General features: G+C 48.0%; 1 protein-coding gene across 1 annotated transcript in view; it reads left to right on the forward strand.

The window, feature by feature from the left end:
• NMT1 (N-myristoyltransferase 1) overlaps window positions 1-13,243 on the forward strand; it is a 52,611-nt gene that overhangs the window by 7,442 nt on the left and 31,926 nt on the right. Inside the window, exon 2 of the mRNA XM_019523533.1 lies at window positions 11,793-11,904. Coding sequence (XP_019379078.1) covers window positions 11,793-11,904 — 112 coding nt within the window. The remainder of the gene's footprint in view (window positions 1-11,792; window positions 11,905-13,243) is intronic.

The following is a 13,243-nucleotide window of genomic DNA, read 5'->3' on the forward strand; positions in this document are numbered from 1 at the left end:
ACCATTAGGTGGTTAGCCTCCTGTGAGATTTAGCAACTATAGCTAAAGAGCAGTCTCTGTCAGCAGCATTTGTTAGGTAATATCTCTCCTCAAGAAATCCAAGCTTAATAACAGGCCACTTAACAATACTACAGAAGCATTCTTACACCAATACAGACACACTTTTATATTTCAGTTGCCTCCTGGGTGCGGCATTGCATCTCAAATTAATAGGGGTAATACTGCTCTAGGCTCAGAAAGCTTTTTTTTGCCTTTCCTTTCTGTTCTTCTCAAGTGATATGGTATATGAAACAAGTGATAAGCAGTGTGTAAATCACCACAGTTGGCTGTGTTTTCCATTTATACTTCTAAATCCAACTGGATTTTAAACTCCATCACTAGGGCTGGCAGGGGGTGGGGAGTATGCCTTTAATCACTTGGTGTCCTAGCAGGGGCAAGGCAAGTTTGGGTTCTAATACCTTGCTGAACCTTAGCACATGGTGATTGTATCTTTTTTAATAGTTTACACTGAGGTTAGGGCACACAATGCATCAAACCAATAGGTGTTCAACATTTGTAGCTTGACAAGAATATTGGGAGTGCCCAGCCCAGCCTAGGCTTCAAAAGAGTTCTAAGTTCAGTTTGCGTGGGAACCAAAGTTAGAAATCAAGGCCAGTGGATCTAGTCATAGTGAATACAAGCCTTAAAAGCTCCCCCATGTAGCCCTTTCCCCCCCACAACAAAGCCCTTGCTCCAGAAGCAAAGAATTCTGAGAGAGACCAAAAAAGACCCGAGGAGTCCATTTTAGTAGGTTTGGAGCTTGAGGTGGATGTTATCATATCAGGCAGGCACACACATTTGGATCTGGTTATCCTGACTTTGTTAATGCTATTGCCCACAAAACAGGGTGGGGGAAAAACAGTTTGAAACTCCAGCTTGATATGCAGCCTGCAACATAGCTGTTTGGAAGGTGGGTTTTTGGTGTCCTTCTGGGAGTTTTCTCTGCTATCACTGCCTGCTCCCTGTTGCTTCGTTGCAAGACTGCAGCCAGCCAGGGGTGAGTATTCTTTGGCAGTAGTTCTGCACTTCTCTTTCTAAGGCTAAAAACTGAGGTGCCTCTCTTGTTGGCACACCTGTACTAGAAAATGACATTTTAACTTGTAAGAAGATTGGGAGGGAGTGCAGTCTAATTGTTCTTCTGTTCACTTATTTTCCCTCCTTGGTTGGTTGGTTTGTTTATTAACTAAAATTTGGCTTGATTTGCAGGATCCCGTAAGCAGGCATCTGGTACAGTGTTGTTTCCCCAAAATGCACTGATCCCTGCCATATCTCTTCCCCCATGTGCTTTGTATGCATAGCTGAAGAGTCTGTATTTCAGTTGTCTCATCCATATGGGTCAAAATTATTTTGACACTGTCTGGGATGCAGTGCAATACTGAAGTGTAAGGTGATGATATTCTGGGCAGGTTGTAGCAAAATATGCAGTAGTGTCATTCACGGCTAGAAATCTTGGTTTCAGATACGCCTGAGTCTGGCAGTGCCATTCAGAGTGGGCATCAGTGGGCAGTACAAATCCACCACCACCCTGTGGCTCAACCAGCAGTGGCTGTGCGTGTGGCAAGCAGGGTGGTGGGCATGAAGATGTCAGCCTCTGACCCCAACTTGAGCAGTCATTGCTGGAGCCCAGGTGGTGTGGAGCAGGGTAGGACTAAAGGGGCATTTTGTAGCAATCTGTTCAGAATGTCAGTAGTAGCCTCTTTTTGCTTTGTAACCCATCCTATCCATCTGCCTGACACAGGGCGCTTGTGTGTAGATAGCCCAACAGGGAGCTCTGTCGAATTTTGGTTTTAAATAGTATCTAGAGCGGAGGAGTGCTTAACGCAGTGCTCAGGTTCTCTCACTTTCTGTCCCATAACATGTGATTCACCATCTGGATAGCTTCTTATAAATTCTATTCAGCCTTCATTCTCACATCCCTCTGAAGTCTAACAGGATTACCTATGTAAGTATTATACCTGATTAGCAGTGGGTTTGTCAGAAGGATTTTCCAGTTTCTAAATAGGGGACAGAAAATGATCTTACCAACTTGTGTTTGAGATCTCTTTGGCCAGCAAGCTGGGCTCCACTGTGGGAGAGTTTATCTAGCTACATTCTAATAGGTTCTTGGCTTCAGTAGCTAAATCTAAAATTGCCTTTAAAAAAAAAACCCAGCTTGCTGTTTCTAAACCAACATCTAAAACTGTATCTTAAGCTCTAGGTTGCTTTGTGGAACTAGCAATATTTGGTAGCTTTTACTTTCTGTCACTTGTTTCATTCTCACTTACTTTTCAACTCAAAACACCTTAGACCTTTTGGGTATTGATACTGAGAGTACAGCAATTATGGCATAATAGCTGCTTGGTGCTCAGTGCGTCTGCCTCTCTGTCACTGAAGTTGCAAGCTGCAGCAGAGAAAGTTTAGGTTGGAGATTAGGAAGAACTTTTTGACTATGAGGGTGGTCAATCATGGGGACAGGCTACATAGAGAAGATGAGGAATCTCCAGCCCTGAAAACTTTGGAAGTACAGGTTAGACAGAAACTTGGCTGGGCTGGTTTTGTCAAGGATGATCCTGCCTTGAGCAGGGGGCTGGACTAGACCTCATGAATTCCCTTTCAGCCCTGCTTTCCTATGAAGTCCTACCTGCTGGCTCAGGCCACAAGCTGTTTCTCTTATTAGCTCAGCTACCTACTTGTAGGGAGAAAACCACAGTCTACCCCACCTCATGCATAATGAGAAGTGTTGGCTATGCTGCAACTTTTCTCCAAGGGAATAAACACTTAGCTAACCTCATATAACTGCAGGGCTGGCTATTAGAAAGAGCTTCCTGTCCCGTTGCATCCCCCCCACCTTTTTTCACTACCTTCCTTGAAAGCTCAGGCCTAATATAAACTACGGTGTCCTTCTGGCAAAACCCTGAGCATGTCCATACTTGAGGCTCCTCTCCAATGGCTGAATCTCCATTTCAGCCAGCAGAAGTTATGTGCACACACTCCCATGCATTCTGCTGCCTGTAGCTGCCCCTTCAGGTGCTGTTGCCTTCCCAGGGTGTACGTTGTGTTTTTGTGGCGGCTGCTGTGCAGTGACAGGTGGAGTAAGTGGCAGCAAAGCCCATGGCTGTTGGGTTTGAAATCATAGAGGGGAAAAGTATGGAGGCTTGTGGCATTTCTGTGCAGCTGTGCTTGAAGTGGGCTTGTATTTATGCACCCTTGTGTGTCACTCAGGTTCTGGTTGAGGTTGATGTGGGCTCTTGGTATCATCCATCTCCGTTGGTCCAGGTCACTCTCCCTTCCAGCCTGCCTGGAGAGTCAGTTTGCTTGTGTCCAAACAAAACAAAAATAATATATATATTATTTTTAAATGGTAGTTCAGCTGTAGGGATTTCATCTCCTTTCCCCTCTAACTCCCATAGGACCTAAGATTTATTGTTAATGAGGATTTTTGGTATGTGGAGGGGAATTTCTGTTGTAATTCCCACCAGATAACTAGACTTGCTTCCAGGCAGAGTGTGTACAAGCCGGGACAACAACAATATCTGTTGGTGGGGAGGGGGGCTCTGTGCGGAGTCTTTTGGCCATGCGAACGATTACAAGCAATATCTTGCACTAACATGATAGAAAAAATATGGTTTCTCTACCCTCTCCCCCGCATCTGGCAGAACACCTCTGGGCTTCCAGGAAATATGAGGAAGTAGAGACAGAGAGCTAGTACAGCCATGTCTAGACTCAATAATTATACAGGTCCTAGCTAAAGTGGTAGGACAGAACCAGTTCAGGCACTCGCAGTCAGTGTGTACACGGTAGCCCTGTTCTTCTGGGTTAAGGATAATTGCAGTTGTGCCTGCTGGCTGCATCAGCACTGTTACAGCCCATTTCAGGGGCTCTGGGTATGCCATATGACAATAGCTGGAGGGCATAGATGCTACTACACCAACAAATGGGCTGACTACCCACGTAGGCACTGTGTATGGCCAATAAAGGGTCTGGTGGTTCTGGAGGATCAAATTGTTCTTAGGATGATAAATGCATTCCACGTAGGCAAGACCGACATCCTGTTCTCCTGGGCTTCAGTGGAGAGAGTAGAGCCTTGGGTGTTTCAATGTGTTCTCAGTGGCAGGGCTGGTGTCTGATGACCACGCTACTTCTTGGACCCAGTGCTTCCTAAGTTGTGCAGGAGCTTCAGATTCTAACTAGCTCTTCTCCAAGTGTGGGTGTGAGTTTGAGCATCAGCACAGACATTTGCTGCTTGTTTTGTATGAGTGGACCTGGCCTGCTGGTGGGGGCAGCCTACTTGCCCATAAAATAGCAGATCTCTAGTTTATTCTCCTTTGTGCCTTCTCTATCACAGGGGCTGCATTTGTAAATTAGAGTAGGATCTCCAGACTGCTTTCACTCTGAAACTGAGCCTGGCCTCTGGGAAATCTAGCTACATTATATCCGCTTCATACATCAATGCCAATACCACCAGTAAAAAAGCTTTCAGGCTGAGGATTTGCCTAGTGACTTTCATCTGTGACACCAGCTGGCCCTTAAAGAGAAGGGCTGACCCCAAGTATGCAGGAATGCTCAGATTGTAGTTCTTGGCAGGGCTCTGTTTTCAGATCTCTGCTGCATACTGTCACAACTTGCAGGGTTTATAGTCACAGAGTGGGCAAATCAGAGGTGTTTTCTATCCCATGCTCTCTAAAGGAATCCTCGTCCTGTTTTAAAGTATGCTTGTGAGCAGCCTTGTGGAGACTATTGTTGTGAAGCCTGCATATGCCTCTGCTGTTTGACTCTTTTGTAGGCAGGTTGTATTAGGCATGGCTGGCTGGTGGGAACTACTGCATAGATCTGGCAATAGTTAAAATATTTTAAAAGAAAAAAACAGGCATGACTGCAGCCCAGCTCCTCCCTAGCTGTGGTCCCTTCAGGGCTTGTACACTAAACTTGGTTATGCTGACGGCATAGGCAGCCTCCAGCCAGCATTTCACCATTGCAGCAAGAGGAGCTGGCTTTGTGTCCTGTGAGTCAGCACAGTGCCACTGCCACAGAACAGTGTAAGGGGGCCAGGGTTCCTGGAGGTGATGTTTCTCTGACCCTAGGGAGCAGTTTTATAGTCCAAGTGTCTCCTTGGTGAGGAAGGAAAAATTGCATTCCTGTTCTATAGCTAGTGAAGCCGAGGCATAGGGAGCGACTTACGTCATATAGCTGGGATTGGTAGAGCTGGATGGAGCATCAGGACTCTGCTTTTCAGCCATGTTTAACCTTCAGGTCACAGCTTCCTTCCAGCTGAGCCTTGTGGCTTTTAAAGGTGGTACTGAGTTTTTTGCAAAACTAGAGGACTTTAGTTTGGGTATCTTGGTAAAATCTTGTCCTGTCTACTTTAACTTCCGCTTTGTTGCCTAACTGCTTTAATCTGTTGCTGTGTTTCAGTAGTAAGCATTTTCCAGGCCTGCTTTTCCTTTAAAAATGCCGCTGTGCCCTGCAAAATGGCTATGGAAGTAGCCTGATGGGTTCTGTTCTTTTGTCTGAATGTCAACGTAAAGCATACATTCCCCATCCCCCAACTCTAGGTCCGCTAAAATTGTCTTCTAAACCTGCTGAGCTGGAGGGAGGCCTTCCGGAGTGACTCTGGCTTGGGCCACCTGACTCTCCTTCAGCTCCTGGCACAGAAGACTGACAAGACAAGGTAGACTGTTGGTTACACCCGTGGTGTGCTGGTTGCTGGGCCTGCAGAGGGATGAGTGACTGGAACAGTCAGTAAGTTCGTTGCCAACAGGCTTTGTTTTGCCCTTAAAATGAGGAAACAGCAATCAATTACTTTGTTACTGAAATCAGGATCTCTGCTAAGTGAAGAGGAACCATTTGAACCAAACTGCTTCTCCCTGACATCCCAGCCTTAGGTGCCAAAACCAGGCACTGGAGGTGGAAGGTGCTATATCCCTGCATGTGAACCTGAAACATGGGTTGGCAAATCTTGTTGGGAAATACAATGCAGTGATGGTGCTTTGTGGGTGGGCTCCATTCTCCATAGGGCAGCACTGGTGGGGCTTGACTTGGTATATGCAGTCACACTGGTGCATTAAAATGTTTTGTGCTTGAAGCTTCCTAGACTGTCCTTTGCCAAGCAGCCCAGCAGTTTTAGGAATGTGCCTCTTGTGTGCTGTGTCTATGCTAATACCTTCCACCCACTGCTGAACAGACATCACAAGAAATGATGCACCTCACTGCATCGGGAGCTTCCATCCCATGTGAATGAACCCTTTGAGAGAGGAAAGCCAGTGTGACAGTGTATTGGTACAATACCGGGAAGCATTTAGTCATGTGTGGGATCTCAAGGGCCTCTGACAAGGCTGCCTGCTGTCAACAGAGACATTGGTAATGCTGTTTGACTTAGAAGTGTGTGATGCTCCAGACTACCTGAGATGAGTGATCTTGTGGCTAGGTAATTCCAGCAGAGAGTGGCAGGGCACTGGGACATCAGAGCTAAGTTTTCAGCAGCTCCATTATTAGAGGAATTGCTTAAAGCAGTGATCAGCAGCCCCTGGCATGCAAGGTCATTTTTTTTCAGCACCCCACAGCTTACCCGGACTCGGGGCAGCTTCTGCCAGCAGCTGCCCAGAGCCCCAGGAGGCTGCAAACAGCTGCATAGGGCTCTGCAGCCCCAGTGCCACTTCCGCAGCTGTGTGCACACTTCTGGGTGCATGACTGGGAAGGGGCCTAGGGCAGCGTAAGCCTGACTCCTCCCCCACTGTCCGCCCAGAGGTATGTGTGCACTTGCCACCACCATGGAGCCAATGCTGGGGCTGTAGAGCCCGGCACAGCTGTTCGCTGCCTTCCAGCCTCCTGCTACAGCTGCCCAAAGCCTGGAGGCTGCAAACAGCTGCGCTGGGCTCTGGAGCCCAGTGCTGGCTTCGTGAAAGTGGCAGGTGCATGTGTGGCTCGCAGCACACGGCAGAGAAGGGGCTGGGGCAGCACAACCCCAGCCCCTCCCTTGCCATCCACCTGAAGGCATATGTGAAGTCACCACCAGCAATGAGGATCGGGCCCCTTGCGCCTCCCCCATCTCTGGCATGCCAAGTTGAGGCATGAGTGGAGGATGGGGTGATTTTGGCACTCCAGCCAAAAACTTTACCAGCCCCTGTTCTAAAGTAAATGGGAACACTAATATTTTGGCTTGGAAAATCCATTTACCCACATAGAGTGTCATCAACTCCCACTTTTCATTTCAGAGTTGCTCTTTGACTGTGAGAGAGGCAAACAAGATGTTTGGGATTATTAAGAATGGAATTGTAAACAAAATGGAAAGTATCATCAGGTCCCTCTAACTCCATGGTGCATCCACACTTTGAATATTGTGCCCAGTTCTGGTCCTGACACCTTGGAAAGGATATGGAAAAATTAGAGAAGCCATAGCTATGGTCAGACAACCAGGCTGGAAGAGAAAAACTAGGGATTGGACAAATTCCTGGAGGAAAGGTGCATCAGTAGGTGTTGAATATGGGAGTTAGGAGTAAATGCTGGAGGCTGCAAGCGAGAGAGTAACAGGGGAAAAAAAGGCCACTTAACTCTCCCTTTCAGCATCCTCTGTCTGCCACTGTGATACCAGATACTGGGCAAGATGGGCCTATGGTCTGAACCAGTAAATGTCAATTCTTATGGTCTTACGAATAAAAACTCCAAGGCATGAACTTGCTAACGCACTGCTGCCTTCCAGGTCCACAGATCTGCTGCTGCAGTGCCTCTGCTGCCACTTCACCAAGCCACTGGAGAGTGCAGTGACTAGTCCAGTCCAATTCTGTGCTACTAAGGAGGGCTCTGGGAGTGGCAGTGAAACCACGAGTCAGCTCAGTTTCAGAGAGCATTGCAGCAGGCTGACTGACTTAGACAAATGGGCTGAGAAGCCGTTTGTTTAAAACTGTAACTTACTGTACCTCTCCAGATTTTATTCCATACCTGACTGTCTTCCTGATCTCCCCCCCACCCCCAATCCCATTCCTGTTTTTGTTAAAGTAGATGGGGTGTCATCCTCATACCCATTTTTTGGTGAATCTCTCCCTGTGTCATGTTTTTGGCTCCAGTCTGTCCACCAGCTTTTTCTGTCTTGTCTGCTCCTCATTTTTCCTCAGTCCTGCCCTGAGCTTGGTGCAGGAGGATCTTTGTGCCTGGAGTGTCCCATTGAATTCAGTGTGGGCACTGGGGTCCATTGGCATGGATTTCAGTACTGGATCGGAGCTTCATACTGTAAGCTGCTTTGAGCTGGGACCCGTTGTGTCTGTGTTCTGTGAAGTTGCTTAGCATCCTCATGGCTGCCATAAAGTGATGTTGCTCTCCCTCCCACGCATGCTATTCTTGCTCCCTTTTGTCCTGTGTGTATAGTTTGAAAGATGTAACTAAACTAGTGTAGTCAACAGAGCATTGAATTCAGGTGAAAGGACCTGCTGTCAGGACAGTGCTTGGAGAAGAAGCCAGGATCTCTTGAGAAGGGTGGTCCAGTAGATATAGCACTAGCCTGGGACTCGGGAGAACTGGGTTTAATTCCCTGTTTTGCCAGAGCCTTGCCATACAGGGCAACTCTTTATACAGTTTGGGTGACAGCACTTCCTGCCTCACAGACAGTAGTGACCATCAAAATATCTATGGTCTTCTAGTCCACACTACAGGGGTTTGCCAGCATTAGCAACACTTGCTAGAGGTGTAAGAAGCTGCACACTGCAGCTGCCTGAAAATCCCCTATGGCCAGTACATGCTGCTACTTCACTCCTGAAGCACAGCTTTATATTGTAGATGAGCCCTCAAACACCTGTCCTGGGCCTCAGCTGCTGGGAGAAAGGAACTTGCTAGGATTTGTCAGAGTAGGGTTGCTGGGCCTGGCTTGGAGGATCCCTTCCTCTGTAGCCCATGGATTATTTGAAGCCCAACAGCTGTAGGAAGGGGAGAGGAGAGGGAAATGAGCATTTCTCTCTGATCCAGCCCTTCAGGCCCAGAGCCCTCCAGCCACTGAGGGTCATGGGGTATTTGCTTTGTTTTACCTCCTCTTTCCTTGTGAACCGCTCTAGGACCTGCTGCTGTTTCATTCACTGACCAAGTGCAGGGCAGTTTAACACTTGACTTAATGGTGTTTGGCTCACAGCCCAGTTTTGAACGCTGCATCCAGATCCAAAACTCCAGGGAAATAAATATTCTGGGTATCTGTGGGCAGAGCCCTATTAATTTTTGGCTACAACTCAGGAAACCAGAAGGGGACAGATAACCCATAGGCCCTGATCTCTGTTTATCAGGGCTGCTGACTTCAGCCCAGGCCCAGGTGTGGGGAAGCAAAAATTGGGGACACAGGAACTCTGTCCTCAGCATGTGGGGCTGTAGGGTGTCCCTGAATGAGTGGAGTGGAAGGGGTGGCCTTTGGGGCTTGTGGGGGAAGGGAAGGAGTACAACAAGCCTCTGGTCTGTGCAGCAGGCTCGGTTTGCAGAGGGGTGGGGGCGGAGGGGCTTCTGGGTCAAGCAGCAGGAAGTGGCTGTGGATGGAGCAGCTTTTGATTTGACTGGTAGGCTCAGTTCTGAAGCCAGCAAGTGTGGATGCATTTTTGAGCTCTGGTAATACCACATGGGTTTTTCTTAATTTAGCAATGCCCTTGCCAACAAAGCCATTATGTATGAGCATAGGATCAGGCCCTTCAAGATGGTGAGTGCCTCCAGCACCCGTCACAAGCAGGTAAGAGCCAGCTCTCAAGTCTCTGTAAACTCCCATAACAAGATCAGCCCCTATAAAGATCTTGCTGGTAAGGGCAAGTTTTGTGTGGCAGGCATTTCTTGGCTCCCTCTGCAATGAAATGCTTAGTAGATTAGGGGGATGGTGAGCGAACTGACTGGTGTCACCAGTAGTGCATACGTGGTGCTTCTCCTACTCTGGCTAGCAGAGACACCTTACTAGAGCTACCATTTCACTGACTACTAGAAAAAGTAGTGGGTTGTGGTGGCTTTTATTTTCCTGTCCAGTTGTAAAAGCATAGTGGAAGCAAGGCTCTGGCAGTTTACTCCAGAGTGAATGAGGTGAGATCAGCAGCAGGGATGTGGTGTGGCCCTTGTCTGGCTACCTGAGGACAACATGATGGGGGCCACATCCCCACCTAAGACTTTTCCATGAAGGTGCTATTGCAGGCAGGCTGTCCCGCTGCAGTGAAGGCAAGGCGAGGGGTGATGTCACGTGGACTTCTGGCAGTAAAGGCTTGCAAAGCATATTCTTCCACTTCATGTTTAAAAACACACCTCTCTCCTCACTCTTCTCTTCTGAGCTATGGCTGTCAAAGCCTTCACATGTCTGGCTGTGTCAGTTAGCCAGTCCCACCTTTCATAATACAGTGAAGTTGGTAGCAGACTATCTTTTATATCCTGCACAGCTGCAAATCTCCAGCGTGCTGCAACCCTCTGCTCATGCTGTGGCTGCAGACAGTCAGCTGCAAGGTGCCTGATTCAGTTGGGGTTGCGGATGGTCAGAAGATCTGTTGCTGCAGCCTGTGTATTTAAGGTCCTTCCTCTCCTCTTTGGGGCTCTCTTTCTGAGATCCATAATTCCCAAGAGCTTGCTGGGTGGAGAGGAGATATTAAGAAAAGGGAACTGGCCCCTTTCCAGCGATAACTCAGCAGTGTGTCTGTGGCTGCACCACTCACTCTACCTGTGAGTCTGCACACTGCACAGGGCAGGACTGGTTTCTTTCTGTTTCATACTTGGTTCTGAGCGTCTTGCTCAAGTTTAGTCTCTGCAGATCAGTCAGTGACCTTGAGAGCAGTTGATGTTTAGTGAGGAGTGATGACAGCTTTGTATATGGAAACTGACCTGAGTAACAGGACTTTTTATCGAAATATATTCCTTGCGGTGATTGTAACTTGGGCACCCAGCAGTTGTTTTGTGCATAGTCGGAGGGTTCAGCAGAAACTGTTCCCCTGAACCAAACCAACCATTAGATGCATCTCAGCTGTGTTAGTTCCGTATGGTCCCCGGGGACATTTGCATCTCAAAATCCACAGTAAAATCTGGCAAAGCATTCTCAGTGAGGTGATCTAGCCATGGAGCCAGCTCCCAGAGGAGTCCTAGATGAATCCAGACCTTGCAGTTTTGGATAACACTGCAGAACTTTCCTCTTGGTTAAATTGTTTCCTTACAACCAGAACAGCATTTATAGTATCAGCTGCTCCCACCCACCCCTTCCCTGACACAAAGCCTCCTCTCCCAGAGAGGAGTGAAAGCCCCAGACTGTGACTGTGCCTACACTACAGTGGGAGGTGTGAGAGCAGCACAGGTAGGCAGACTGTAACTAGGTCAGGAAGCTGCTTCACAGCTGTCAGCATCAGCTACAAACATCTGCCTGGAATCCCAAATAATACACAGGCAGCTCATGGGGTCCCCAAGCCAGCTTAGGTATGTCTATGTGCACCTGCAGTTGCAGAGTAGATGTTGTGCCAGCCCTGCCAAGGATTCCTGACTGCCAGTCTCCTAGGTGAAAGCCACTCAGACACTGCAGGCTCTGTACAAACCTGAGGAATGGCAGATTATTTTAGTCTGCCTCTCTTGAAGGCCATGTCTAGGACTGTTGCTAAGAACTTGGCTTGAAACAATCCCATGAAATGCACTCTTGGCTGCACCTCTTGTTGCGCACATTATTCGGACACCCAGAGGCCAGAGCGATGCGTCTGTAGGTCTGACTCGGAACAGTGAGCTTTTATTTTCTTTATAGAGCCGTAAAGACTTTATAAATGTCCTCAGAGAAAGGCTCCAATGATGTCTGCTTTGTTCCCCAGTGGCTTCAGTCCAGCAAATGACAGTGGAGCCAAAAAGAAGAAAAAGAAACAGAAACGGAAAAAAGAGAAAGGAGGAGAGCAGCTGGATCATGTCCAGGACCAGCCAGTCAAGGTAACCTGCCCCCTCTCTGCTGGGCCAAGGGATTTTTGCCCCAGATCAGAGCCTGCTCTTTAACAAAAGACTGATTTTAATATGAGCACATCTCTGGGCAGGGCCTCAACAGATATATCTGATGCTGAGATTGCTTGACTTTGTTTACTGACATTAGAGGTTTAAGATTTAGGGCTGTCTCCTGGCATGGAACCTGGCTCTGGACTTCCCAGTGGGAGAGGGTTGGAGGCAGATCTGAGGCTGGGCACAGGCCCTCATTAAGGTATCAAAATGAGTTATGGTGCAGTAGTAAAAATTGCAGACTGATGCCTGTGGCTTTTTTTTTTTTTTTTCAGACGTCACCTGCATTCTTGATTTGAGGTGGCAAAGACAGAGTGCCACTCCTTAGGAAGGAGTGGCACTCTCTCTCCTACCCCCAACCTCCTGGTTTCCCTCTCTTGCCTGCCTCAGACAATGAGTGCATTGTCTGATTTTTGGACAGTGCCTGGTATTCTCAGTTTGCTTAATTCAAAGGGTTTCAATGTTCTCCACCTTGAGACCCCAAAGGAGTGGTGATTTTCTTCTGGGACACCAATCCCACAATCTTTTGGTGGTAAGCCTAACCACTGCTGCGCATGGCAGTGTTGCTTGCTGAGGGCTGGTAGCAGAGAAGAGATACCTCTTCCTGCTGGGATACTACCTGCTTCCTCTCCCCATCCTACAGCTACTTTGCTGGGCTCCAGTGAAATGCTGCCTACCTCTAGGGACTGTCTAGGTAACCAGCAAGGCTGTAAATCTCGGGCAGCTGACTCCTTACCACCATTAAGCTGCACTTCACTACATTAGAGTTGACCACAAGAAGGGATCAGTTTGAGACTGGATGGCTGGGCAGGGCAGAGGCAGGAAAGAAGAGAGGAACTGTATAGAGATGCTCTAATCCTGAGTCCAGGTTTCTGAGCTGGGACATAACAATAACCTGCATTTTCTTCCTGGCTCTGCCACTATTCTCTATGTAGTCTGGGGCAGTTACTTCCCCTCTTGGAGCCTCATTTTTCCCTCCCCACTTTGTCTGCCTTGTCTGTTGAGGGGGTGAATTCTTTGGGACAGAGACAGTTTGCCTTTTTGGCTCAACAGCACCTCATTTCCTCAGCTCGTATAAACACGTGGGTGCTACCGTAATTCATGTTCTGTGTGATGAGTGTGGAGACAGGGGAGCTAGCTTGGCTGCCAGGGAAGTAGCTGGGTGAGAAGGGGCAACTTTCAGCTGCTTCGCTTACTTCCCTTGGCTTCTAACACAGGTCATGTTTTGTTGCTATTGGCATTGTCCAGTGGCTTGCCTGTCAGCTGTGGTTCCTCTTCT

This window comes from Gavialis gangeticus, unplaced genomic scaffold, assembly GCF_001723915.1.
Source record: "Gavialis gangeticus isolate Ggan-Ray unplaced genomic scaffold, GavGan_comp1, whole genome shotgun sequence".
Lineage (NCBI taxonomy): Eukaryota > Metazoa > Chordata > Crocodylia > Gavialidae > Gavialis > Gavialis gangeticus.